This window comes from Bufo gargarizans, chromosome 8 (assembly GCF_014858855.1).
Source record: "Bufo gargarizans isolate SCDJY-AF-19 chromosome 8, ASM1485885v1, whole genome shotgun sequence".
NCBI classification, from domain to species: domain Eukaryota; kingdom Metazoa; phylum Chordata; class Amphibia; order Anura; family Bufonidae; genus Bufo; species Bufo gargarizans.
This window is the reverse complement of record NC_058087.1, coordinates 37,690,503-37,714,807: the sequence shown is the minus strand read 5'-3', so window position 1 is coordinate 37,714,807 and position 24,305 is coordinate 37,690,503. Positions and strand designations below refer to the sequence as shown.

At 44.9% G+C, this 24,305-nt stretch overlaps 1 protein-coding gene across 3 annotated transcripts in view; it reads left to right on the top strand.

The window, feature by feature from the left end:
• The first annotated feature begins 1,371 nt into the window (after window positions 1–1,371).
• Window positions 1,372–24,305, top strand: part of DYNC1I2 (dynein cytoplasmic 1 intermediate chain 2) — a 142,758-nt gene continuing 119,824 nt past the window's right edge. For 2 of the 3 annotated variants that reach the window (XM_044303201.1, XM_044303199.1), the window contains exons 1-3: window positions 1,372–1,523; window positions 13,967–14,010; window positions 17,426–17,543. In XM_044303201.1, coding sequence (XP_044159136.1) covers window positions 17,436–17,543 — 108 coding nt within the window. In that variant the 5' untranslated portion in view covers window positions 1,372–1,523; window positions 13,967–14,010; window positions 17,426–17,435. The remainder of the gene's footprint in view (window positions 1,524–13,966; window positions 14,011–17,425; window positions 17,544–24,305) is intronic. The other variant, XM_044303200.1, reaches the window with a different exon arrangement.

Below are 24,305 nucleotides of genomic sequence, written 5' to 3'. Positions count from 1 at the left end.
TACATATACCCATGCTGGGTGAGAGAAATATCTTGGCAAAAGACAACTTTTCCAATTTTTTTTATACAAAGTTGGCATTTGACCAAGATATTTTTCTCACCCAGCATGGGTATATGTAAAATGACACCCCAAAACACATTCCCCAACTTCTCCTGAGTACGGCGATACCAGATGTGTCACACTTTTTTGCTGCCAAGGTGGACAAAGGGGCACATATTCCAAAGTGCACCTTTTGGATTTCACCAGTCATTTTTTACACATTTTGATTGCAAAGTGCTTCTCACACATTTGGGCCCCTAAATTGCCAGGGCAGTATAACTACGCCACAAGTGACCCCATTTTGGAAAGAAGACACCCCAAGGTATTCCGTGAGGGGCATGGCAAGTTTTTAGAATTTTTTATTTTTTGTCGCAAGTTAGTGGAATATGAGACTTTGTAAGAAAAAATAAAAAAAATAAAATCATCATCATTTTCCGCTAACTTGTGACAAAAAATAAAAAGTTCTATGAACTCACTATGCCCATCAGCGAATACCTTAGGGTGTCTACTTTCCGAAATGGGGTCATTTGTGGGGGTTTTCTACTGTTTGGGCATTGTAGAACCTCAGGAATCATGACAGGTGCTCAGAAAGTCAGAGCTGTTTCAAAAAGCGGAAATTCACATTTTTGTACCATAGTTTGCAAATGCTATAACTTTTACCCAAACCATTTTTTTTTTGCCCAAACATTTTTTTTTTATCAAAGACATGTAGAACAATAAATTTGGCGAAAAATGTATATATGGATGTCGTTTTTTTTGCAAAATTTTACAGCTGAAAGTGAAAAATGTCATTTTTTTGCAAAAAAAATCGTTAAATTTCGATTAATAACAAAAAAAGTAAAAATGTCAGCGGCAATGAAATACCACCAAATGAAAGCTCCATTAGTGAGAAGAAAAGGAGGTAAAATTCATTTGGGTGGTAAGTTGCATGACCGAGCAATAAACCGCTAAAGTTGTGGAGTGCCGATTTGTAAAAAAGGGCCTGGTCACTAGGGGGGTATAAACCTGTGGTCCTTAAGTGGTTAAATATATGTGAAGGGAAAATTTTAAAAGTTGTGGCTCTTGGAAAGCTGGGAATAAGAACAAAAATACAAAAAACTGGCTGCGTCCTCAAGGGGTTAAATAGGCAGGAAAATAAGTGGCTTTGACTATGTCTGCTATACCGGTCCCCGAACTGCATAATACTGTAATGACTTTCCCGGAGACCAATGCCCCCTTTTGGCTTACGCTCGTGTCCACAGGAAAATGGCTCCTGTACTGGAGACATACAGGAAGCATTCTCTTCCGCCCTCTAGTGTTTAGGTTCCCGCTCTCCTGTCAGCTCGTGAGGGTGACGTCATTGCAGTTGGTGTTTTGGCCTCCGCCGCTCTCCGTAGAGCATCAGTCATTGGCAGTGTATGTGGCCGGTGTCGGGCGGGGTGCGCAGGGAAACAGGGCGGTGACGCGATTGGAAGCCAGTGGGGAGAAGTGAGGTTGGCGATTCGGTGGGTATGGCTGTGGTGTCGGTAACGTGAGGGCTCCAGGCCGATAACGGCGAGGCCTAGTGCTTGCTATTGTCCCAGCCAATGAGCGGGCTGCTGGAGGCAGGGGAGCCGAGTGTAGCAGCCGTGCTGTGGACCACACCTGTTATCTCTACCTGCACTACAAGTCCCAGCATGGCCTGGTAGCTGTAGTAAGTGCAGAGGTGCCACATTGCCTCAGGCCTTCCTCTACTCCTTCCTTGCTGATATATATTGGTGTCAAGTATGTTTCTGGGAAAGCTGGGTGACAACCAGTATGACTGCAGCCTTGCTCCCTGAGGGGTGGTCACTTAGCTTTCCACAGCTGCCCAGTTGTGTAATACATCCCTCGTCTTTGTATTGCTGCTGCGCTGGATATTCCAGAATACTGGAAAGCTGAATAATGCTATATGGCCGCTCTTATGCTTCCTGCAGAGGTCACGCAGCTTACCCAATCTTGAAGTAGGCAAGTTTCATAGTAGTATGGGAAAGCTGTGTGATCCAATATGGCCACTGTTACACTACTACATAGCTTTCTCACGCTTGAATTTGCATCAGTAGGTAGGTTTGATATTCAGGAGTACAGAAAAGCTGAGTAACGAGCTCTGCAGGAGGTATAGGGTAAGTTAGTGGCCATATCTTCTGTAACCCAGCTTCTCCGGAAACAGATACAACTAAGAAAGTGACAAAGAGAACTCTCTGTAAGGCCTCATTCACGTGTCCGTGATAAGATCAGTGATTTATCCGTGAAGGATTCGTGTTTGTCCGTGTCACCGTTATTTGTTCTCCATGTGTCGTCTGTGTTCCACAGACATGGCACGGCTAAAAATTAATTTTCCGAGCATCTCCTATAAATGGTCCGTGAAACACAGACAGCATCCGCGTTGGGTTTGTGTTTTCCACGGATCCATAGACTATAATGGTCGTAACGGATCCGTAAACACGGACAAAATGCAGCATGCTTCCGTGCTAGAACATGGGCCTGGGACTATACGCATTAAAATGAACGGGTACACGTGCTGTGTGGAGAACACGGTCTGTGAATCACTGACTTGTGTATCAGACCTGAGGCCGGGACCACTCGGCGACGTGGGGTCACATGACATAAGATGGCGACTAGTGATGGTGAATGTGTTGACCCACAAGCTACTTGACCAAGATGTGGGGTCAGCGGAGATCTTGTACACATGGAAATAGACTTACTTGTGTGGCTTTTAACCCCTTAGTGACCCACATTTTTTATTTTTTTAAATCGCATTCCAAGAGCTATGACTTTTTTTTTTTTTTTTCATCAATGTACATGAATCAAGTCTTATTTTTTTGCAGGACAAGTTCTAGTTTTTAATGCACATTTTTAGATAGATGTAATGATTGATTAAAGCAAACTGTTTAGCTAAAACCCCCTATGTTTACGTCAGTAAAAAGGCGTATAAGGCCTCTTTCACACGGGCGTTGCGGGAAAATGTGCGGGTGCGTTGCGGGAACACGCGCAATTTTTTTCCGCGCGAGTGCAAAACATTGTAATGCATTTTGCACTCGCGTGAGAAAAATCGTGCATGTTTGGTACCCAAACTTCTTCACAGAAGTTCAGGCTTGGGATCGGTGTTCTGTAGATTGTATTATAATACAGAATGCATAGTAAAATAGCGCTAGAGGGGTTAAAAAATAATTAAAAAAAAATTAACTCGCCTTAATCCACTTGATTACGCAGCCGACATCTCCTTCTGTCTTCATCTTAGCTGTGTGGAGGAACAGGACCTGTGGTGACATCACATGATCCATCACATGGTGATGGATCATGTGATGACCGGAGTGATGTCACCACAGGTCCTGTTCCTCCACACAGCTAAGATGAAGACAGGAGATGCCGGCTGCGTAATCAAGTAGATTAAGGTGAGTAAAATTTTTGTAAACATTTTTTTTAACCCCTCCAGTGCTATTGTACTATGCATTCTGTATTTAGAATGCTATTATTTTCCCTTATAACCATGTTATAAGGGAAAATAATAATGATCGGGTCTCCATCCCGATCGTCTCCTAGCAACCGTGCGTGAAAATCGCACCGCATCCGCACTTGCTTGCGGATGCTTGTGATTTTCACGCAACCCCATTCATTTCTATGGGGCCTGCGTTACGTGAAAAACGCACAAAATAGAGCATGCTGCGATTTTCACGCAACGCATAAGTGATGTGTGAAAATCACCGCTCATGTGAACAGCCCCATCGAAATGAATGGGTTGGGATTCAGTGCGGGTGCAATGCGTTCAACTCGCGCATTGCATCCGCGCGGAATACTCGCCCGTGTGAAAGGGGCCTTAGTGGTCACTAAGGGGTTAAAATCTGCAGCGTGTCAATTGTTTGTGCAGCTCTGGAGCTGATGTATTGTCGGCTCTTCATAGACATTAAAATCAGCGCCTAAAAACCGCCATAATGTGCTTTTTTTTTTATTTTTTTAATAGTGATTTTTCTGGAAATTTTTTGCATACAAATCCACACTGTGTGCAGGTGCCGTATGTTGTGGCTTGGTGGTTGGCGAGTTCCATTCACGTAGTGTTACCACAAAATGCAATGTTTTTTGCCAAGTGGTTTTTAGTTGTACAATATTTCCTGTGATAAACAGTAAACACTGCATGCCAAAAAATCGTGGTGCGTTGTCATGTACAACCGCAACGTGTGGTTCAGAAGATATGTTCGGAACATGCCCAGTTCTACTCCGGATAGACATGTGTAAGGGTACGTTCACATGTGGTCCATGCCGTGGATTTTCGTGCAGCTCCTGCATTGTGGATGAGAGTTTAAGAAATCTTATCCGCACACTGCATAAAAAATCCCCAGTGTGTAGCTGAGGTCTGCAGCATGTGAGTTATTACTGCAGAGTTCACTCTTTGCAATGGAGAGGATGAAGGTTGTAGCGTGAATCATGTGGTTTTTGCCGTGTATCCGTGGACTTTTCTGATGTATTTTACATAGTCTGTGGATATTCCCTAAAGCCTTGTGGAAGTTTTTTCCCTTTCGCCCATGACAGCACCCTTGAGAGACCGCCTCCATCCAGGACAGGAAACAGGAACTTTCGTGGAGAGCTCATAAGGAGGAGCATGGCCCCGAGACCACCAGTTCCTGTTTCCTGTCCTAGACAGAAGACGGTTCGTGGAGAAGAGGAGAAAAGCTAGGCTGCAGGGCCCCGGAGGAATTTATCTAAGTGGGGTTACCTGTTCCGGCATAAGTCTCCTCTAGGAGCCGCCGGCCGGAGTCTGGTGTCTGCTGCTGGGGTCTGGCTTACGCTGCGCTGGCCGCTACTCTGCAGCCCTGGGCTCACCGAGAGGTGCGTTCGGCACGCCGGTCCTTCCTGACAGTGTTCAGGCGGGCCGGGGCCTCCTTCTCACCTCGCGCAGGGGGAACCAAAATCTCACGATCCCAGCGAGATCCGGGTCTCGGTAGAGACTTCCGGTTTTTTGGAACGCACGTGGCGTGCGTTCCAGAAGTAGGAAGTGCCTTCTCCTACTTAGGCCGCAGAGGGTTTCCAGCAGGACCCGACCGAGGAGATTAGACCCACAGGCGCACGGTCAGCAGCAGCCCAGCCAGCCAGCCAGCCTTAAGGAAGCCAGATTTCTTTTGGATCCGGGGAGTCACTCTATCCCACAGCAGTATGGAGGAGGAGAGTGCCCAACGCGCCGATCAACAGGAGGGTCATGAGAGCAGACCGGTACTCCTGGTGGGGTAAGGGGGATCATTCCCCACCATTTATTTCCCTTTTAGTTAGGCTAAATCTCCTTTCCCTCTCTTTTCTTCCTGCATTTAGACTACAAAAGAGGGCCCTAGAAAGGCAATTTCAAAGACCAGAGGGAAGGAGTGTGCCGTCTGTAAAAAGAAACTGGCCCCCTCTTGGTTGAAAAAACTATGTCAATCTTGTATTGAGAAACTAGTGGAGGAGGAGTCCCCATCCCTTCTGCAGAGTATTAGGGAGATGGTGAAGACGGAGGTCTCGGATTCCCTGAAAGATTTCAAAAAGAGCTTTCCCTCTGTAGCCTCTACCTCCCTGGGAACCAGATCAAGCACGGCTAATAAATCTGACTCGGATCCTTTAGAGGATAGTGATACAGGAGAAATCCTAGATAGCCCAGACTCGTCCCAGGATGAAGAATCCACGGGCAGGCCACTTTTTTTCCCCGGATGATACGGAAGCTTTACTAAAAGCAGTTCGTGCGACTATGAAAGTAGACGAACCCAAAGACCCAAGATCCGTTCAGGATATCATGTTTGGTGATCTCGGGCAGAAAAAATCTAGAGTATTTCCCGTAAACGAGAATATAAAGTTTTTAATACAGAAGGAATGGAAAAGACCCGATAAAAAATTTTTGTTCCAAAAAATGTGAAAAGGAAATATCCCTTTGACGAGGCAGACTCAGTAAACTGGGACAGACCTCCTAAATTGGATGCACCTGTTGCAAAAATCTCAAAAAAATCGGCCCTTCCGTTTGAGGACTTGGGTTCTCTTAAAGACCCTATGGATAAGCGAGCAGAGGTTTACCTAAAAAAAAAGTTTGGGAGACCTCGGCAGAGCGTTCAAACCAAATATTGCCGCCACATCCACTGCTAGGTCTCTGAAATTATGGCTAGAAGAATTAGAATCTCACATCCAGAATAAGACCCCGAGAGATCAATTGTTAACCGTTTTCCCCACTCTACTTAAAGCAGTAGATTTTATTTCTGACGCATCGGCAGATGCTTTAAAATTAAATGCTAGGTCAGCTGCTCTTTCAAATTCAGCCAGACGAGCTATTTGGCTAAAAGGTTGGTCGGGAGACACTGGATCTAAAAATAAGCTTTGCGCAATTCCTTGTCAGGGCGATTATCTTTTTGGATCCGTCTTAGACGACCTTTTGGATAAAGCCTCGGACAATAAAAAAGGATTCCCTGTCTCCAGACCCCCGAAAAAACAACGTTTTTTTCGCAAAAACAAGAAGGATTTTTTTAGGGGGCAGAGGAAAGACTTCAGAGCTGACAACAAGAATAGGAAAAGCAAGGGGTTCCTCTTCAGTTCCCAATCCTCCTCAACCTCTAAACCATCACAGCAATGACGGTTTCTCTCCCGTGGGGGGCAGACTTTCTCTCTTCCTCTACGCCTGGGAAAAAATCTCCTCAAGTCCCTGGATTTTAGGCGTTATAAAGGAAGGGTTTTGTCTAGAGTTTGTCTCCCACCCACCGGACAGATTCAAAATCACGAATTTTCTAGGAAACCCGGGAAAAAATCTAGCTTTACAACAAGAGATTGCATCCCTACTTCGAAAAAATGTTCTAATTCCGGTGCCGGAGGCAGAGAAGGGCGAGGGTTTTTACTCCTCCCTTTTTCTGGTCCCCAAACCGGATGGAACATTCAGAACTATTATAAATCTAAAGGATTTAAATCAATTCCTCTCTTACAAAAAATTCAGAATGGAGTCGATCCAATCAGTTGTAAGACATCTATTCAGGGGATGCTTCATGGCTACGATAGACGTAAGAGATGCGTACTACCACATTCCTATTCGGCTAGACTGTCAAAAATTCCTCAGAGTCGCTGTTTCTATAGGAGGTCACATCCAGCACCTACAATATACAGCCCTTCCCTTTGGGATTTCTCAAGCTCCCAGACTTTTCACGAAAGTCATGGCAGAAGTCATGGCTCATGTAAGGGAAAAATACATTTTAGTGATTCCTTACCTAGACGATCTCCTGGTGGTAGCAGAGTCAAAATCCATTCTAGAAGTACACCTCAAAAAAGTAGTGCAGATCCTAGAAGACCTCGGCTGGCAAATAAACGGAGAAAAATCCCATTTAATACCTTCCCAAGTTTGTGTCTTTCTGGGGATGATGCTGGACTCAAAGAAACTACTCTGTATTCTACCCCAGGACAAGATTCAGAGATTAATACAACAGGTTCAGTCCCTGATATCGACAGAGAACCCTACTATCAGACAAGCAATGGCGGTCTTGGGCAGAATGACTTCCACTATACCAGCGGTCAGTTGGAGCCATCTTCACTCCAGACCCCTACAGTGGCAAATTCTGAAGGAGTGGCAGGGTTCCCTCCGCCCATTAGATACACCTTTCACACTCACCCCCCAAGTGATCCAGTCCCTTCACTGGTGGCTGAATCCTGCAAACCTGTCCCAGGGGCTCCCTTGGATCCAACAAAATTTTGTTACCCTTACCACCGACGCAAGTCCTTCCGGTTGGGGGGCCTGTTGCCAAGGGTACTTAAGACAAGGTGTTTGGGAAAGAGAGCAGAGTCTAGACTCCCAAAACATGAGGGAACTGAGGGCGGTCTTTTTCGCCTTAAAAGAGTTTCTTCCTTTACTACAGGGAAAATCTATAAAGGTTTTTTCGGACAACGCCACAGTTGTCTCCTATCTGAACAAACAAGGAGGAACCAGATCAGAAAATCTTATGCAGTTAACAACGGATATCTTTTCCCTTATAATTCCTTCTGTTCCGTTCCTTATGGCAATACATCTAAAAGGTACAGAAAACAAGGTGGCAGATTTCTTAAGCAGAAATACACTAGACCAGGGGGAATGGTGTCTGAACCAAATGGTGTTCGATCAAATAATTCGACTTTGGGGCCGCCCTCATCTGGACTTATTTGCCACCAGAGAAAACAGAAAGTGTCATCTTTTCTTTTCCCTCAGCGCGAGAGATTCACCAACAGGGATAGATGCCTTCTCCCTTCCCTGGCCGAACCAGCTCCTCTACGCCTTTCCTCCATTAAGACTTCTTCCAAGATTCTTACAGAAGTTGAGACAAGAAAGAACGACAGTGATCTTAATTGCTCCTTTCTGGCCCAGAAGAACCTGGTTCACCTGGTTGAGGAAGCTATCCTTGACGGACCCTTGGATTCTCCCGGAGAGGCAAGATCTTCTATCCCAAGGACCAGTCAATCATCCGAGTGTGAAGCAGTTACACCTAACAGCATGGCTCTTGAGGGGGAAATCCTAGAAAGTAGAGGACTCTCCAAGAATGTAGTTTCCACTTTACTATCCTGCAGAAAGGATGTCACCTCCTCTATTTATCTCAGGATTTGGAACACCTTCCAGAAGTTTGCCAAGGATCCGGTGAATCCTTTAAATCCCCCACCTATGTGTAGGATTTTAGATTTTCTGCAAGCTGGACATGAAAAAAATTTGAGGCCAAGTACTCTTAAAGTACAGGTATCCGCTTTGAGTGCATTCTTTGATTCTCCCATCGCTAGCCACCCGTGGGTCCGAAGATTCTTTAAAGCCATCAGCAGGCTTAGGCCTATATCTGGACCTTCAATTCCCCCCTGGGACCTCAACTTGGTCCTCACTAGCCTCACAGAACCTCCCTTTGAGCCACTTAAACAGTTACCTATAAAGATCTTGTCTTTCAAAACAGCGTTTCTTGTGGCAATTACCTCAGCAAGGAGGGTTGGTGAGATTTCGGCCTTCTCTACCTCGCCTCCTTACACTAACATCTTAGATGATAGGGTTCTCATTAAACCAGACCCTTCCTTCTTACCGAAAGTGGTTTCTATGTTTCATAGAACGCAGGACATTATCCTTCCTTCCCTGTGCCAAAATCCGAGAAATGAAAAAGAGGAAAAACTGCACTGTTTAGATGTAAAAAGATGCCTATCTCATTATCTAGAGGTTACTAGTCAGTGGAGGAAAACCTCAAAACTCTTCATTCAGTTTAGTGGGAAAAATAAGGGTCTCCCAGCCTCTTCTAAAACCCTTTCCAGATGGATCGTGAGAGCCATTAATTTGGCCTATTCTTCAGCTGGAAAGGCTCCCCCGGGGGGTTTTGGTGCTCATTCCACAAGATCAGTCTCCACCACTTGGGCAGAAAGGGCTGACGCTACCTTAGAACAGATTTGTAGAGCAGCCACATGGCAGTCGCCTGGCACCTTCTTTCGTCACTATAGATTGGACCTAGGCAATAGAGAACAGCTAGCCTTCGGTAGGAAAGTCCTCCAGGCGGTAGTCCCACCCTAAGAAATAAAGGGATTTCTATTCTAATCGTCTCTCAAGGGTGCTGTCATGGGCGAAAGGGAAATTTAAGATTACACTTACCGGTAATCACTTTTCCATAAGCCCATGACAGCACCCGGGTTTATTCCCACCCTGTATAGAATTAATGTAAAAAGGAAAAAAAAAAAAAAAAAAAATATATATATATATATATATATATATATATATATATATATATATATATATATATATATAATAAATAAAAAAACAAAAGGAGAAGAGTGTGGTCTAGGACAAGTTCTTGCGATTAACTGGTGGTCTCGGGGCCATGCTCCTCCTTATGAGCTCTCCATGAAAGTTCCTGTTTCCTGTCCTGGATGGAGGCGGTCTCTCAAGGGTGCTGTCATGAGCTTATGGAAAAGTGATTACCGGTAAGTGTAATCTTAAATTTTTTTTTTTTTTTTAAGTGTGTTGGATTAATATTGGAGCATTAGTGATGGGGTAGGTCAGTGATGGCTAACCTCCTGCAGTCCAGCTGGGGTGAAACTACGACTCTCAGCATGCTCCATTCAGTTCTATGGAGTTCTGAGAACAGCCAAGCAAGTGTGCATCTTGGGAGTCGTAGGTTTACCACAGCTGGAGTGCCAGAGGTTAGCCATCACAAGGGTAGGTTCACACATGGCCGATTTCTTAATACAGGAATGTCTCATTTATCTGACTGGTGTATGGGTACTTTCACACTCTCACGATTTTCTTTTCAGATATTGAGTTCCGCCCTACGGGCTCTATACCAGAAAAGAACTGATCAGTTTTGTCCCCATGCATTCTGAATGGAGAGAAATCCATTCAGGATGTCTTCCGTTCAGTCACTGAACGGCATTTTGGACAGAGCATGCTGCGGTATTATCTCCGTCCAAAATTCTGGATCAGTTGCCGGAAATGCTGGATCCGGCATTAACCACTTCAGCCCCGCTAGCTGAAACCCCCTTCATGACCAGAGCACTTTTTACACTTCGGCACTACACTACTTTCACCGTTTATCGCTCGGTCATGCAACTTACCACCCAAATGAATTTTACCTCCTTTTCTTCTCACTAATGGAGCTTTCATTTGGTGGTATTTTATTGCTGCTGACATTTTTACTTTTTTTTGTTATTAATCGAAATGTAACGATTTTTTTGCAAAAAAATGAAATTTTTCACTTTCAGCTATAAAATTTTGCAAAAAAAACGACATCCATATATAAATTTTTCGCTAAATTTATAGTTCTACATGTCTTTGATAAAAAAAAAATGTTTGGGCAAAAAAAAAAAATGGTTTGGGTAAAAGTTATAGCGTTTACAAACTATGGTACAAAAATGTGAACTTCCGCTTTTTGAAACAGCTCTGACTTTCTGAGCACCTGTCATGATTCCTGAGGTTCTACAATGCCTAAACAGTAGAAAACCCCCACAAATGACCCCATTTCGGAAAGTAGACACCCTAAGGTATTCGCTGATGGGCATAGTGAGTTCATAGAACTTTTTATTTTTTGTCACAAGTTAGCGGAAAATGATGATGATTTTTTATTTTTATTTTTTTCTTACAAAGTCTCATATTCCACTAACTTGCGACAAAAAATAAAAAATTCTAAAAACTTGCCATGCCCCTCACGGAATACCTTGGGGTGTCTTCTTTCCAAAATGGGGTCACTTGTGGGGTAGTTATACTGCCCTGGCAATTTAGGGGCCCAAATGTGTGAGAAGAACTTTGCAATCAAAATGTGTAAAAAATGACCGGTGAAATCCGAAACGTGCACTTTGGAATATGTGCCCCTTTGCCCACCTTGGCTGCAAAAAAGTGTCACACATCTGGTATCGCCGTACTCAGGAGAAGTTGGGGAATGTGTTTTGGGGTGTCATTTTACATATAACCATGCTGGGTGAGAGAAATATCTTGGCAAAAGATAACTTTTCCCATTTTTTTTTTATACAAAGTTGGCATTTGACCAAGATATTTTTCTCACCCAGCATGGGTATATGTAAAATGACACCCCAAAACACATTGCCCAACTTCTCCTGAGTACGGCGATACCACATGTGTGACACTTTTTTGCAGCCTAGATGCGCAAAGGTGCCCAAATTCCTTTTAGAAGGGCATTTTTAGACATTTGGATCCCAGATTTCTTCTCACACTTTCGGGCCCCTAAAAAGCCAGGGCAGTATAAATACCCCACATGTGACCCCACTTTGGAAAGAAGACACCCCGAGGTATTCAATGAGGGGCCTGGCGAGTTCATAGAAATTTTTATTTTTTTGCATAAGTTAGCGGATATTGATTTTGTTTTGTTCTCTTTTTCTCACAAAGTCTCACTTTCCGCTAACTTAGGACAAAAATTTCAATCTTTCATGAAGTTAGTGGAATATGAGACTTAGTAAGAAAAAACAAAAACAAACAAAAAATTTCCGCTAACTTGGGCCAAAAAAATGTCTGAATGGAGCCTTACAGGGGGGGGTGATCAATGACAGGGGGGTGATCAATGACAGGGGGGTGATCACCCATATAGACTCCCGGATCACCCCCCTGTCATTGATCACCCCCCTGGTAAGGCTCCATTCAGACGTCCGTATGATTTTTACGGATCCATGGATCGGATCCGCAAAACACATGCGGACGTCTGAATGGAGCCTTACAGGGGGGTGATCAATGACAGGGGGGTGATCACCCATATAGACTCCCTGATCACCCCCTGTCATTGATCACCCCCCTGTCATTGATCACCCCCCTGTAAGGCTCCATTCAGATGTCCGTATGATTTTTACGGATACATGGATCGGATCCGCAAAACACATGCGGACGTCTGAATGGAGCCTTACAGGGGGGTTATCAATGACGGGGTGATCAGGGTGATCACCCCCTGTCACTGATCACCCCCCCTGTAAGGCTCCATTCAGACGTCCGTATGATTTTTACGGATCCATGGTTACATGGATCGGATCCGCAAAACGCATGCGGACGTCTGAATGGAGCCTTACAGGGGGGTGATCAATGACAGGCGGGTGATCACCCATATACACTCCCTGATCACCCCCTGTCATTGATCACCCCCCTGTCAGACGTCCGCATGTGTGTTGCGGATCCGATCCATGTATCCGTGGATCCGTAAAAATCATACGGACGTCTGAACGGAGCCTGACAGGGGGGTGATCAATGACAGGGGGGTGATCAATGACAGGGGGGTGATCAATGACAGGGGGGTGATCAATGACAGGGGGGTGATCAATGGTTCATAAAGGGTTAAGAAGTGACGGGGGGGGGGGGGTGTAGTGTAGTGTTTGGGTGCGACTTTACTGACCTACCTGTGTCCTCTGGTGGTCGATCCTAACAAAAGGGACCACCAGAGGACCAGGTAGCAGGTATATTAGACGCTGTTATCAAAACAGCGTCTAATATACCTGTTAGGGGTTAAAAAAATCAGATCTCCAGCCTGCCAGCTGGCAGGCTGGAGATCCAGTTGCTTACCTTCCGTTCCTGTGAGCGCGCCCGCCTGTGTGCGCGCGTTCACAGGAAATCCCGGCCCTCGCGAGATGACGCGTATACGCGTCGTCGTGCGCAGGGCTGCCGCCTCCGGACCGCACATCTGCGTTAGGCGGTCCGGAGGCGGTTAATTTACATTGAAATGTATTAGTGTCGGACCTGGCATTAAAAATACAGCAATGCTGGATCCGTCCTTCTGGTCTGCGCATGCGCAGACCAGTAAAATTGTGGAAAATTTTTTTGAAACTGATCAGTTTTTCCATATGACAAACGGAGAGACGGATCCGTTCTTGCAATGCATTTGTGAGAAGTATCCGCCTACAAATGCTGTCCGTTTGCATTCAGATTGCCGGATCGCTCTGCCGCAAGTGTGAAAGTAGCCTAAGGAGTTGTCCGGCCTAGGAGCAGATACCCCAATCCTTGAACCTGTGCCCAGTTAAGAACAAATACTTACCTGTCTGCAGTTCCCACGCCTCTGTCCTTTTTCCAGCCATGACAGGTTCCTCCTGGAACATCATGTGACTGCTGCAGCCAGTAACTGGCCTCAGCGGTCACTGTGCTAGAAAGACCCCCATCGTTGAGGATATTGATTAGCCACAGCAGTCCCAGGACCAGGCCACTTCTGGTTTGGTGAGGACCCGTAGTGTCTAGGAACCCTGGGACTGCGGACAGTTCAGTGAGGATTATAATTTTTTTTGTTATTTGGGCACAGGTTCCGGGGATAGACCTTGAATGGACCAGAAGATCATTTTAATTTGGAATCTAGATTGTAAACCCCATTAGGGACCAGTGGAATATTTCAGGGACATATAGTTGAATAAAATAGTATTAAAATCTATAAAACATCCGCTGATTTTGCAGTAATAATGTGAGTGATGCCAATTTAAAGGAATAAATAAGTTTGTACTTTTCACTTGCACCTTCTGACCAGGTTTATCTTTTCAGAATAAAGCTTGAAGTCCTTCCATTGCTTTCTGGAGGATTGAAAGGTAAGTGTTTGTTACGTATGACGTTTTCTATGAGTCCTGCTTTCAGCCTTTGTCTATTATTATTTTTATTTATTTTTTTGCATCTCAAGACTATCTGCTTCCAGTAGGGCAAAGATTGTAGTTTAGGGCCTGCTCCTGGCAAGAAAGGGCAGTACTATCTTATGGAAGCCCTCTAATTGTATCCATTGTTGTTACAAAGAAATTATGGACCCTTACTGTATAAGGGTCTATTCACACGTCCGTAGTGCATTGCGGATCCGCAATACACCCGGCCGACACCCCCATAGAAATGCAATTGCGGACAAGAATAGGACATGTTCTATTTTTTTCCAAAGCTGCGGACCGGAAGATTGGGGGCGCGCTCCGGAAATGTGGAGAGCACATAGTGTGCTCTCCGCACCCATTCCGTCCCCATAGAGAAAAAATGGGTCGGCACCCGTTCTGCAAAATTGCGGAACGGATGCAGACCTATTTGCGGATGTGTGAATGGAGCCTTAGGATACTTGGTCCCCCTGGCAGAGATTTTTTACTGTTGAAGGGGTCCTCTGCCCTAATTAAAAAAACAAAACAATGACCAAAATTGAAACTTACACCTTTCAGAGCACCCTCTGTTTCAGCACCGTGGTGGCCATCAGGCCAGAAATGACAGAGACCCGTTCTTGGTCATGAGACTGCTGCAGCCAGCCAGCGGCCTCATTGCTGTCATGTGCAAGAATGGCACATCACTGCTAGTGCACTGTCCGGCGATGCACCGATCTCGTCCCCGAGGCAGCGTCTGTCTGCAATATTCTTAAACAGGCTGCACACCCCCTTTGAATAATATGATGCGGTTTTAAAGTGGTTATCCAGGGATACACTACCTCCCAACATTAATCAGGGTCTATATCTACATTTTTGGGCTACAAACAAAAAGAAGAAGAAGAAAGTCTTAGGGGTGCATCCACATGGGAAGGAAAATAATATTTGCAGGTTTCACCGTATGCATTGCAGAGGGTGAAATCCATGGAGAAAACGGCCAAAAATTTAAACACCTTGTCCATTAATTCTATTGTAAGAGTGGAGTTTCCATGGCTCACCGGCTGCTCTAACTGGTTCTCTCTCCAATGAAGTCTGATTTTGTGTTGATCTTTTTTTCTATCTCATCATGGGTGATCATGAGATTTCATGACAAGTCTGCAGTAGTGTACAAGAGCGGCTTTGTTAGGAGCTTAAAGCTCTCCTTTGTGTTTGGAGCGTACAGCTGTAATGTATACAGGGTGCCATGTCAGGGTAGAATTTTACTAACTTTTCCCCGTTCTTCACAGTTCTGTTTGGATAGAAGAGACCATTTTACATAAGCTTGCTCCTCCCCAAGACTGTGCCGTCTGTGGGCAGATTGTGTTCCTCCAGTACACTAGCGCTGACATCACATGCCTAAACGGGGTTCTCCTGGAATGTCTATAGGATAGGTGATGAATATCTGATCAGTGGGGGTCCCACTCCTGGCACCCTGCCAATCAACTGGTTGCAGGCAGGGCCTGGTTACTGCAGCGCTGCTCACATTAAAGTGAATGGAAGCAGAGATGCAGTAACAAGGCACGTCACAAGTAACTAGAAGAGCTGTAGTAACTAGGTACAACCTTGTTACTAGTGGACGATCCTGGTGAATAATGGCTGCAGTAACCAGGTACTGCCTCTAGTATCCAGAAGAAGAGCTGCAGTAACCAGGTACTGCCTCTAGTATCCAGAAGAAGAGCTGCAGTAACCAGGTACTGCCTCTAGTATCCAGAAGAAGAGCTGCAGTAACCAGGTACGGCCACTAGTATCCAGAAGAAGAGCTGCAGTAACCAGGTACGGCCACTAGTAACCAGGAGACGAGCTGCAGTAACCGGGTATGGCCACTAGTAACCAGGGGAAAGGGATGCAGTATCCTGGTATGGCCACTAGTAACCAGGGGAAAGGGATGCAGTATCCTGCTGTGGACAGAAATGTGGAATAACACGTGTTGCTTGTTTCTCTAGAAATCTCTTCCCTTTCATATTTAGTGCTTTGTGTCCTTGTCTGTGTCTACGTAGAAAAGCCGATGTGTCCTGACAGGTTCCAGGGTAGCTTGGGAGTGAGATGCTGTGTGGTTTAATAGGCTTGTGTGTTGCTGTGATCTCAATTAGCCAAAGAACCTGGCTGCTAATGTTTTGGGCTCTACTGTGGACTGTGTGTGCAGTGACATTTCCAGCCTTATCCATGAGCGGTCGGTTCCTCTTGTGCTGCGGTGACTCCTGTTTCTTTTGCAGATACTTAAAGGGGTTAGCTACTTTTTACTTAAAGGGATTCTGTCACCACATTTTACCCCCTACAGTAAAACATAGCGCCTTGTAGGTCTCCCTGAGCTGTATTAAATGATGCCCTTATTAACTAATAGTCTCAATTTATTTCTTTATAAAATCGATTTTAGTGATATGCCAATGACTTGCATAAGGTGCCCAAGTGGATGTCCTTTCCTAACTTGGTGCCCAGCACCGCCTTCCTGAGTCCAGCGCTGCCTTTAATATAATATATATTTAAGAGCCAGCGCGCTGACATAATCCCTGAGCCTTTTTGAAATCCTGCGCGTGCGCACTACACACTGTAGTCTGCGCCCGTGCGGACTTCGCTTGACGATGCCATAACCTGTAGTCTACACGGGCGCAGGCTACAGCGCGGGATTTGAAACAGGCTTAGGTATTACGTCAGCACGCTGACTCTTGAATATATTATATTAGAGGCGGCGCTGGGCACCGGACCGAAGGGATGCAGCTGGGCACCAAGTTAGGAAAGGACATTCCCTTGGGCACCTTATGTAAGTCATTAGCATATCACTCAAATCGATTTTATAAAGAAATAAATCAAGACTATTAGTTAATAAGGGCATCATTTAATACAGCTCAGGGAGACCTACAAGTAGCTATGTTTTACTGTAGGGGGTAAAATGTGGTGACAGAATCCCTTTAAATCAGTAAATAGGCCATGGACGGTTATCATTCATACATGCAAGCATGTGTTAGTACTGAACTCGAGCTGTCCCAGTATTGGAGATGTAAGCACAGCAAGCTCCATGTCTTATGACTTGTCTTCCTCTGACTGCTCCTGGCTTCCTCCTCTTTGGTGCACGCATTGAACTAACGAAGTGTCCAGCGCTTGCACAGATACAGGCAGCACAATCCCCTGTACCTGTGCATGCATTTCTGATAAAAGTGCTATAATTCTGTTTGTGCTCGGCCATACCATTATCCAACATATTGTCTGAATTCTTATTCTAAGGCCTAATGCACACAGCATTCTTTTATTGTTTTTTTTGTTGATTGTGGTTCAGAAAAGGTCGGGGGCCTCACTACAGACTAACTTGCCAGACATGTACCTAACAAATATCTTTTTTTCCCCACTGTCATCATTCATCCAGATTCCTCAACATGTCTGACAAAAGTGAACTGAAGGCGGAGTTGGAGAGAAAGAAGCAGCGTTTGGCTCAAATAAGAGAAGAGAAAAAAAGGAAAGAGGAAGAAAAGAAAAAGAAGGAGGTAATGGATTGAAACAACATGTTTTCTCATCATCCTAAAAAAACTTTAAAAAACATTATTAGATTATGTTCAAGAGGACCCGTAGGAATGGTAGCACGCGGTTTATTCATACGTTTACAGGAGTAATAACAGAGAATCTTCATAGGGAATACAAATATATATTTAATCTCTGTAGTTGGCTAACTTTTGCTAGAAAAGCAAAGGTAAAGTGCGCACCATAGGGTAATATGTTCATAACTTAGAGTGATTAGAGCAAACAAAATGAAAGCTCAAGTTGTGCTAGAAATAGGCACAACTCTACCGTGCGTTTATAAGTAAGGCGTGTCCGCTTGGGTGTATCCAGAAGCTTCAGGAGATAGAGCCCAATACTTGAGCCTTTTAACCTGATGAAGGGGGCTCTAGACCCCCGAAACGCGTTGTTTTTACACGGCAAAAAGAATATGCAATAAAGAAGAAGAATTTTAATTCTCTACATGAGTGCCTGGTGGGGTTGTTTCTTGCGCCATTTGTGATCTAGCTGACTTTATACTAAAAATATATATTTAAGGCTATTTTCACACTAGCGTTTTAGTTTTTCGGTATTGAGATCCGTCATAGGGTCTCAATACCGGAAAAAACGTTTCCGTTTTGTCTCCATTCATTGTCAATGGGGACAAAACTGAACTGAACAGAACGGAATAGTCCAAAATGCATTGCGTTCCGTTTAGTTGCGTTCTGTTTAGTTGCGTTTCCATACCGGAGAACAAACCGAACATGTTGTAGTTGCTTTCCGACCTGGGATGTGGAGCCGGACGGATCCGGCATGACCCCCCAATGCAAGTCAATGGGGACGGATCTGTTTTCTCTGACACATCTGACACAATAGAAAACGGATCTGTCCTCCATTGACTTTCATTGGAGTTCATGACGGACCCGTCTTGGCAATGTTAAAGATAATACAACCGTATCCGTTCATAACGGATGCAGATGGTTGTATTATCAGTAACGGAAGCGTTTTTGCTGATCCCTGCCGGATCCTGTGAAAACGCTGGTGTGAAAGTAGCCTAAAGGGGTTCTCCACTTTTGTAATATTAATGACCTATACTCAGGATAGAGCAATATAGAGAAATCCGCAGCACTCGTCCAAATCAGTCAATGGTGTTTTATTTAGTAGTTAGGCAGCATACATAGTGACGTTTCGACCCTCAGGTCTTTATCAAGCTTGATAAAAACCTGAGGGCAAAACGTTGCTATGTACGCTGCCTAAATACTAAATAAAACACCATTGACTGATTTGGACGAGTGCTGCGGATTTCTCTATATTGCTATTTCTACTGGGATCCCGAGCCAGGACCACTCGCCGTGTGCACCGCATTGCCCTAGATGCATAACGGGTGACTTGAACATTGGCTTCGTCCTATTCACTTGCACAGGAAAGAGCTGTCACAGGTAAACAGAGAAGAGATAGTAGCACTCGTACGAGCGCTGCTTTCTCGTTAAACAACTGATCAGTGGGGTTCCTGGGAGTTGTCCCCCCGCCATTCTGATGTTGGTGACCTATGCTGAGGATAGGTAATCAATATTAAAGAAAGCAGACAACCCCTTTAAGGCCCGCTTCTTATATATCAGTTTTGCCAGGCTAGTTGTTTTATGCCAAGAGCAAGACACAACTGATATACTGTATGTGAACTACACTTTAGTCCACGGAACTGGCATCTGTACGCTGATGGTGGCAGACATAAAAACTGGGTGTGCAGCGCTTTTCTGTCCAGAGCAATTTGGCTTCTGCATCACGACTGATCCACCTGATGTATGAGAACTACCCCTTAAAAACAATGGGATCAGTTCTGGCTTCATTTCCAAGTCGGTGGAAGTCACAGGCTAAGTTTTCAGGGTTAGTTGTCAGTTTCTAAATTTATATGTTGGTGCTCGAATTAAAGGGGTTTTCCGGGTTCAGGGCTGAACCCACACATACCCATAATTTCACCCAGACCCCCTGACTTGAGCATCGGAACAGTTCATGCTCCGATGCTCTCCTTTGCCCTGCGCTAAATCGTGCAGGGCAAGGGCTCTTTTGTTTACAATTGCACACTGCTGGGCGGAAATCTTCCACCCGGTAGTGTGTTCGGTGACGTCACCGGCTCTGATGGGCGGGCTTTAGTGCTGCCCTAGCCGTTTTACTGGCTAGGGCAGCGCTAAAGCCCGCCCATCAGTGCCGGTGACGTCACCGAACACACTGCCGGGTGGAAGCTGTCTGCCCGGCAGTGTGTGATTGTAAACAAAAGAGCCCTTGCCCTGCGCGATTTAGCGCAGGGCAAAGGAGAGCATCGGAGCATGAACTGTTCCGATGCTCAAGTCAGGGGGGCTGCCGGGGTGAAAATTGAGTTATGTCCAGAGATTTATTATTTTATAAACGAATATTTGCATATTATAAAGTGATTTCTAGATCACTAGTATGTGCCATGGGTGTCCCACCTCTGGGATCTCTACTGATTCTAAGAATGATTGGGAGGAGGGTCTGGTTTAATACTTTGTTCACTTCACTGTTTTCTTCTGCTCAGTGCCCCCCTGTACCCCCGTGCAGAGAACCACTGCAGCACTGTCCTGTTTAAGAACATAGGGGCTGACTACAGTCGCGTGTGTAGCTGCACAGGAAAAACTTGGGGCGCAGCAGTAAGCCTTTAAATCTTTTATAAGGTTGCATCTTTACATCTTATGTCCAGATTTATTCTAATAGGCGGAGATTTATCGTCTCTCTACGTCATTTTTCAGGCAAAAACAAACTGTAAACCTCATGTTTGCAACTTTTTAAACATTGCTGCATCTAAATGTAGTGGCGATTCTATGCCACCTTTGCCACTTTCGGAATAGGGGGCATGGCCAGGTTAGGGCCAGCTTTTATGCCAGTTTCCTGGCTTAAATTAAGACTTGAAAGCTAAGGTAGATCTGCTGCAGAATTCAGTTGAGGCGCACGGACTGCTGGAAGATGAGCCTAATTTGTGACGCCATGAATAAAGCGCATCCTCCAGCAGCGCAGGGGATATCAAGACCGGCATACCACACGTGAGGTTTTAAATCTGCTTTGAACTTTGAACTGCTAGATCTGGATCCTGTTGTTTAACGCTGGGTTCACACCTGAGCGTTTTACAGCGCGTTCCTATGCGCTGTAAAACGCACAACAGGCAAGGACCAATGATTCCCTATGGGAATGGTTCTCACCTGGGCGTTTTACAGCACGTACCATCGCGCTGTAAAACGCCCGACGCTCAAACAAGTGCTTGAGCTTTTTTTGGGGCGTTTGTCGCGCGTTCCCGCACATAGATATTCGGGAACGCGCGACAATGTGTGCACCCCTGTCTCTGTATGCGCGATTGTAAACGCCCGTACAATCGCGCATACAGAGCGCTCGTTTCAGAACGCTCAGGTCTGAACCCAGCGTTATAGATAAAGGGGTAGAAAACTGTCGGAGCAGAAATAAATATCTGAAATGTGATCTTTACCCTTGTAAGCGTATAGACCAAAGAAAGCAGCCAGGAAACTCGTTTTTATTGTATGCTGTTTTATTCTGACCTTTGCACTTTCAAACATTTGATTGAGTTTTATGGTTTCTCTAAACGAAACTGAAATATGTCCTGATGGGTAGAAACATTGTTCAATTCAGATAAAACGGTATGAATTACATAATGTTTAGAATAGCTGGTTATAAATGCTGTAAGACAATAACTAATATTAATAATTGACAGTTAAAAAAAAAAAAAAGCTGATAAATATAGAAGAAAGAGAGCGAAAAGGGAGGAGGGGGACAAGGAGAAGTGGGATATGTCACTGGTTGCAATGGTTATGGAGTGTGATGGAAATGGTCTCAACTGTGGTAAACTTTGGTCAGGTTCTGTTCGTTCTGTCTTTCATATGATGCATTGCTAAAGAATTCTAACCTTGAGCTAAGATGCTGCAGAAGCTTTTTTACTACTACAATGCCTGATCACGGCCGTCAGTATGGTCAGGAAGCATTGCCTTCTATGATGAACTAATCAAATTACTAGTTTCGATTTCCACCCCCTTGGTGTTGGGGCGTCTTTGTTCTGTTACCGGTAAATCCTGATTCTCACATCCGCGTCCGTGCTCAAATCCATGAGAAGGTGGTCCGTGATGCTGTTTGTTTTTTGCTGTCCGTGTGCCATCCGTGTTTCGCTGACACTGAACAGCTGAAAAATCATTTTCAAAGCATCTCTTCCTAGTGATCCGTGAAACACTGATGGCATTCCTTGGCTTTCACGGACCCATAGACTATAATGGACGTGATGGATCCATGAATTCGGACAAAATAGAGCATGCATCCGTGCTAAAAACACAGACCCACAGAACGTGCTAACACTGATATATGAATACACATTAAAGAGGACCTTTCACTGCTCCTGACAGGCCTGTTTTAAAAGAGTCATGCATTTCCTGAGTAATAACAATTCTGGATCATCTATTCTTATGGCTCTATGTTGTGCCATTCCTTTATTATTTCTACCAGAAGTTATGAATAATTTTGCTATTAGCCTTCAGTAAGGGTACAGAGGGGAGGTAACCAGTTGGGGGGGGGGGGGGGGTGTACCTGCACAGACTCCGCAGGTACACCCCCCCCAACTGGTTACCTCCCCTCTGTACCCTTACTGCAGACTGCTAGATATTCAGTCATAACTTCTGGTAGAAATAATAAAGGAATGGTACAACATAGAGACATAAGAATAGATGTTCCAGAATTGTTATTACATGGTGGATGCATGAAGGTATTAAAACAGACATGAATGTGGACGTGTGCTGTCTGTGGAGAACATGAACATCAGGCATACGTGGAACACTAACGTGTGAATGAGGCTTACGTCTGTATGCTTTGATAATAAAGGTGGGAATCGGCTGGAGACCACATCTAGACTGGGTCTTGTGTTTTTTTTTTTTTTTTTTTTTCCCTTCCGAGTTCGTATATTATTTTTTTCTAATTGGGAGGGGAAGGCAGAAGAGCACGGGTTGCGCTCACATAGTTACCCACAGGCGATCCACGAGCCACAGAGAGTACTAGTAAGCTATTTGTTAATCTTAAAGGGGTTGTCTGGGATTGGGGACATTACTCTAATAGTACAAGTGTGGCATACACATTGCATACAAGCATGTAGTACCTTTGGCACAGATTTCTGCAGCCCCGTTTTCATCTTTGAAATTCATGGCCGGAAATTACTGTTTTGTTCTCCTCATTGACGTGCCGGGTCCCTTGCAGGCAAGCAAAGCTTCCTCTTCCGCTGCTCAGGGAGCCCGGTGACGTCACTGGCAGCATAAGTAATTTATGCAGAGTGGATGGAGGGACGGTAACTAGGCTGGCCGGCATCGCGCTAAGCCCCACCCCTCCAGTCTGGTGATGTCACCGGGCAAGGAACTTTAGAATGAATGGAGGTGACTATTGATGAGGGGCGGAGTTACAGCGGCTGGCCGACATCCCGCTAAGCCCTGCCCCTCCAGTCTGGTGACGTCACCGGGCAAGTAGCTTTAGAATGAATGGAGGTGAATATTGATGAGGGGGCAGAGTTATAGCGGTGCAGAGAGACAGCTGTAACCACCTGATGCCGCGCTGCCCCTGGACCCACAGGGCAGTGCAGCTGGAAGTTAGGGAAAGATAAACAGATATATAAACAATGAGTGGGGGACCGTTTGAACCACATAGAAGTGGCGAAAATAGCTGAAAATATATGGAGGCACCTTTTATTTAGATGTACATTGTGAGTAAACGTGTTTTTTCCCCCAAAAAAATTGGTCCCGGACAACCCCTTTAAAGTTATTGTGTCAGAAATTCCGGATATGGAATATGATTTCTTCCAGGCGTGAGCAATCGTTTGCTTGGCTCCTAAAAAGATAAAGAAGAGCATCTTACACTAAGTTTGAGGTACAGTAAAGGATTTGTGACGTAGCAGGGCCATCCATCGGTCTCTATTGAGAGAGGTATTAATAGTGGTACAGGTGAAGCCACGAGACCAGAAGTGTACTACATGTGGACAACCGGACACAACGCATATCTCTATTAGAGACACAGCCCCTAAAGCAGTAGGAATCCTGTGCCAGGGCATGAGGACCTTATAGACGGGCTCCACTATTCCGGTTACTTCTAGAGCAGAAGGCCATTATGTGCAGGATGCTGTGTCCCGTGTACTCGCCAGATCCGTTGTTAATATAATCATGAATGGAATGATGGGCTTCGCTGTTCAATGAACAGTAGACGAGGTAGAGGAGACCCTGGGAATGTAGGATTGTTTGGCAGGCACTTTGGGAAGAGGTATAGAGGGTCATTGGCTGGAACAAAACGTATTAAATGGACTACTACCAGTCACTAATTGCATCATTGCTGCTACTTAGTTGTAATGATTGATGCCTCCAGCAGGGGGTGCCAAGCTCTTAGGTTTGTATAATGGCCCTGACAATGGTGTTTGTCATACTATTCATATCTGTCATGAAAGGACATAAAAGCGACAATACCTTCTCACTGAAGTAACCTCTTTAAAGAGCGGCCATGAGAAACGGATGGGTTAAGCACACATTTTTAGTGGAAAAAGCATTAAAGGCATAAAACTTCTTTTACTAGTGGGTGCACTGTGCAGACCAAATGTCGACTTACAGTGCCTTGCAAAAGTATTCACCCCTCTAGACTTTTTTTGTATTTTGGTGCCTCACAACCTGGAATCAACATGGATTGTTTAAAGGGTTTCTGTCATAGGAAAAATCGTTATGTAGCTGACTGACATTAGCGAT